This window comes from Acanthisitta chloris, unplaced genomic scaffold, assembly GCF_000695815.1.
Source record: "Acanthisitta chloris isolate BGI_N310 unplaced genomic scaffold, ASM69581v1 scaffold38595, whole genome shotgun sequence".
In the NCBI taxonomy this organism is placed as follows: domain Eukaryota; kingdom Metazoa; phylum Chordata; class Aves; order Passeriformes; family Acanthisittidae; genus Acanthisitta; species Acanthisitta chloris.
This window is the reverse complement of record NW_008672726.1, coordinates 6-2,950: the sequence shown is the minus strand read 5'-3', so window position 1 is coordinate 2,950 and position 2,945 is coordinate 6. Positions and strand designations below refer to the sequence as shown.

At 61.3% G+C, this 2,945-nt stretch overlaps 1 protein-coding gene across 1 annotated transcript; it reads left to right on the top strand.

Moving 5' to 3' along the window:
* Window positions 1-707: 707 nt before the first annotated feature.
* Window positions 708-2,678, top strand: RUNDC3A (RUN domain containing 3A; the record flags this gene model as incomplete). Its single annotated transcript, XM_009074634.1, has 7 exons — window positions 708-823; window positions 947-1,080; window positions 1,567-1,652; window positions 1,763-1,852; window positions 1,953-2,033; window positions 2,136-2,301; window positions 2,517-2,678. Coding segments are annotated over 7 exons (835 nt in total), but the record flags the coding sequence as incomplete, so codon positions are not given.
* Window positions 2,679-2,945: the final 267 nt, after the last annotated feature.

Below are 2,945 nucleotides of genomic sequence, written 5' to 3'. Positions count from 1 at the left end.
TCCAGACCCCCTGTCATGACATGGGGAGCCCCTGGATCTCCTTGCCATGGCACAGAACACCTCCAGACCCCACATCATGACATGGGGAGCCCCTGGATTTCCTTGTTATGGCACAGGACACGTCCAGACCCCCTGCCATGACATGGGGACCCTCTGGATCTCCTTACCATGGCACAGGACACCTCCAGACCCCCTGCCATGACATGGGGACCCTCTGAATCTCCAGATCCCTTGCACCTCTTTACCATGGCACAGGGGACCTCCAGACCCACTGCCACGATGAGACACCCTCCAACTGCCTTTACAAGGATCCCCAGGCTCACCCTCCCCACACATGGCCATGACCCACACAAGGGGGTGTTCCCCCCCGTGTCCTGCAGGGCTGGGCAGGTTCCGTGTCCTCGGCATCGCTGCGAGCACGAGCAGCAGGGAGGAAGGGGAAACCATCACCGCCCGCGCACGGCCGAGGAGGAAGAGGCCTTTGTTCGCCCTTCCTGGCCACTCGCACAGCAGGGAGCGGTGGCTGCCCCTCGGGGTCCCTGGGGACACGGGGGTCAGTGAGCCACAGCCCTCCCCACCGCCCTCCTCCCGCTGCCGGCGCCGGAGCCAACGGCTGGAAAAACGTTTTGCTCCGGTCTATAACACCTCACATGGTGTTGGGTGTGGGTGTCTGTCCCTCCCACCCGTGACACACATCTCCTTGCCAGGTTCTCAGTGAAGACCCTCCTGGAGAAGTACACGGCAGACCCCATCGATGACTCCTCTGAGGAGTTCGTTAACTTCGCTGCCATCCTCGAGCAGATCCTCAGCCACCGCTTCAAAGGTAACGGTGGCCCATGGGGGTGTCCCTGTCCCTGTCGCTGTGCCCCATCGTGGCATCTGGTGGCATCTGGCAAGGGTTTTGCTGGCACAGCAGCCCCTGGTGACAGCCCCTTGGTGCCCACAGGCCCTGTCAGCTGGTTCAGCTCCGATGGGCAGCGTGGGTTTTGGGACTACATCCGCCTGGCCTGCAGCAAGGTCCCCAACAACTGCGTCAGCAGCATCGAGAACATGGAGAACATCAGCACCTCCAGAGCCAAGGTCAGGAGGGTGCCAGCCCCAGCCCTGTCCCTATCTTTAACCTGTCCCCATTCCCATTCCTATTCTTGCCCCTGTTTCCATTCACAACCTGTCCATGGTACATGGACCCATCCACATCCTCCTTGTGTCTCCATCCTCATCCTATCGCAATCCCATCCCCATCCTATTCCCATCTCCATCCTTATCACATCCCATCCCCATTCCCATTCCATTCCAACCCATCCCATCTTATCCTCATCCCCATTCCCATCCCCTCTCTGGTCCCCTCTCCCTGCCCTCCTGCAGCCCCATCCCACCCCATGGGGTCATTGGGTCACAACAGGAGCTGTGGGTCCCTGCGGGACCAAGTAACAGGGCCAAAAGCAGCTCCCAGGTGGGGACCCTCTGTCTGCTGCTGCCCAGAGCCCTGGGGGTGTGTCTGGGGGCAGCTGTGGGGGCACCTGATGGCAGCCCCATCCTCAGGGCTGCCTGGGCACTGCCTTGCAGGGCCGGGCCTGGATCCGCGTGGCGCTGATGGAGAAACGCATGTCCGAGTACATCTCCACTGCTCTGCGGGACACACGGACCACCAGGTGAGCAGCCCACGGCCCCACGAGCCGTGTGTGGGCACACAGGGTGGGCTCTGTGTGCCAGGGTGGGCTCTGGGGTGTCAGGGAGCACATCCAGCTGCGTTTCCCCGCAGGAGGTTCTACGACGACGGAGCCATCATGCTGCGCGAGGAGTCCACGGTGCTCACCGGGATGCTCATCGGGCTCAGCGCCATTGACTTCAGGTAGGGGTGGGTGACCTGGTGGGACGTGGGCACCCTGCCCTGACTGACTCCCCTTGAGGGGCCCTGACTCTCTGCTCCTTCTCCTGCTGCCACTGCTCAGCTTCTGCCTGAAGGGTGAGGTGATGGATGGTAAAACACCTGTGGTCATTGACTACACGCCCTACCTGAAGTTCACACAGAGGTAAGAGCCAGGGTGTGCTCCCTGGGGTGGGGACCTGACTGTCTCTCCCCTGGCACCACGATGGGGCTCCCCCCATGTGTGACAGCTCCCTGTACCCCCCAGCTATGACTACCTGAGCGAGGAGGAGGAGCGGGGCAGCGTGGAGAGCAGCACAAGTGAGGACAGCTCACCTGAACACCCCTACCTGCCCCTGGTCACGGATGAGGACAGCTGGTACAACAAGTGGCGCAAGATGGAGCAGAAATTCCGCATTGTTTATGCCCAAAAGGTACCAGGAGCTGGGATGGGATCATCAAGGTATCAACCCTCCTGGGATGCTCCAGGTTGAAACTGCATCCCCACTCCCACAGCCCAGTGGTACCTGCAGCCCTTCATCCCACTGCTGTGGTGACACAGCACTCTTGTTGTCGTCCTGGGTGGCCCTGGGGACATTGTGGGGTGCAGAGGTGGCAGCAGGGCACTGCTGATGGTGGCCTCATGCAGGGGTACCTGGAGGAGCTGGTGAGGCTGAGAGAGTCACAGCTGAAGGACCTGGAGGCAGAGAACAAGCGGCTGAAGCTGCGGCTGGAGGAGGTGATGGTGCAGAACCAGCTGGAGAAGAGGGAGCTGGAGGGTGTCATCCTGGAGCTGCAGGAGCAGCTGTGAGTGGGGACCTGCCACCTCTGCTGGGGGCTCAGGGAGGGTGGGGGGCCCTGGAAATCCTGAGAGCAGGTTTGGGGTGGTCCCCAGCACTCTGTAAACCCTGTGGGATGTGATGGGTGGCAGGTCCCTGATGCCCAGGTGCCCCATATGGCCTGTGGGACATGGAGAGTCCCCAGTGTCCTGTATGTTCTGAAGGATGTGATGAGTCCCCAATGTCCCATATTCCCCATGGGACATGGAGGGTTTGTCCCCAGTGTCCAATCTGCCCTG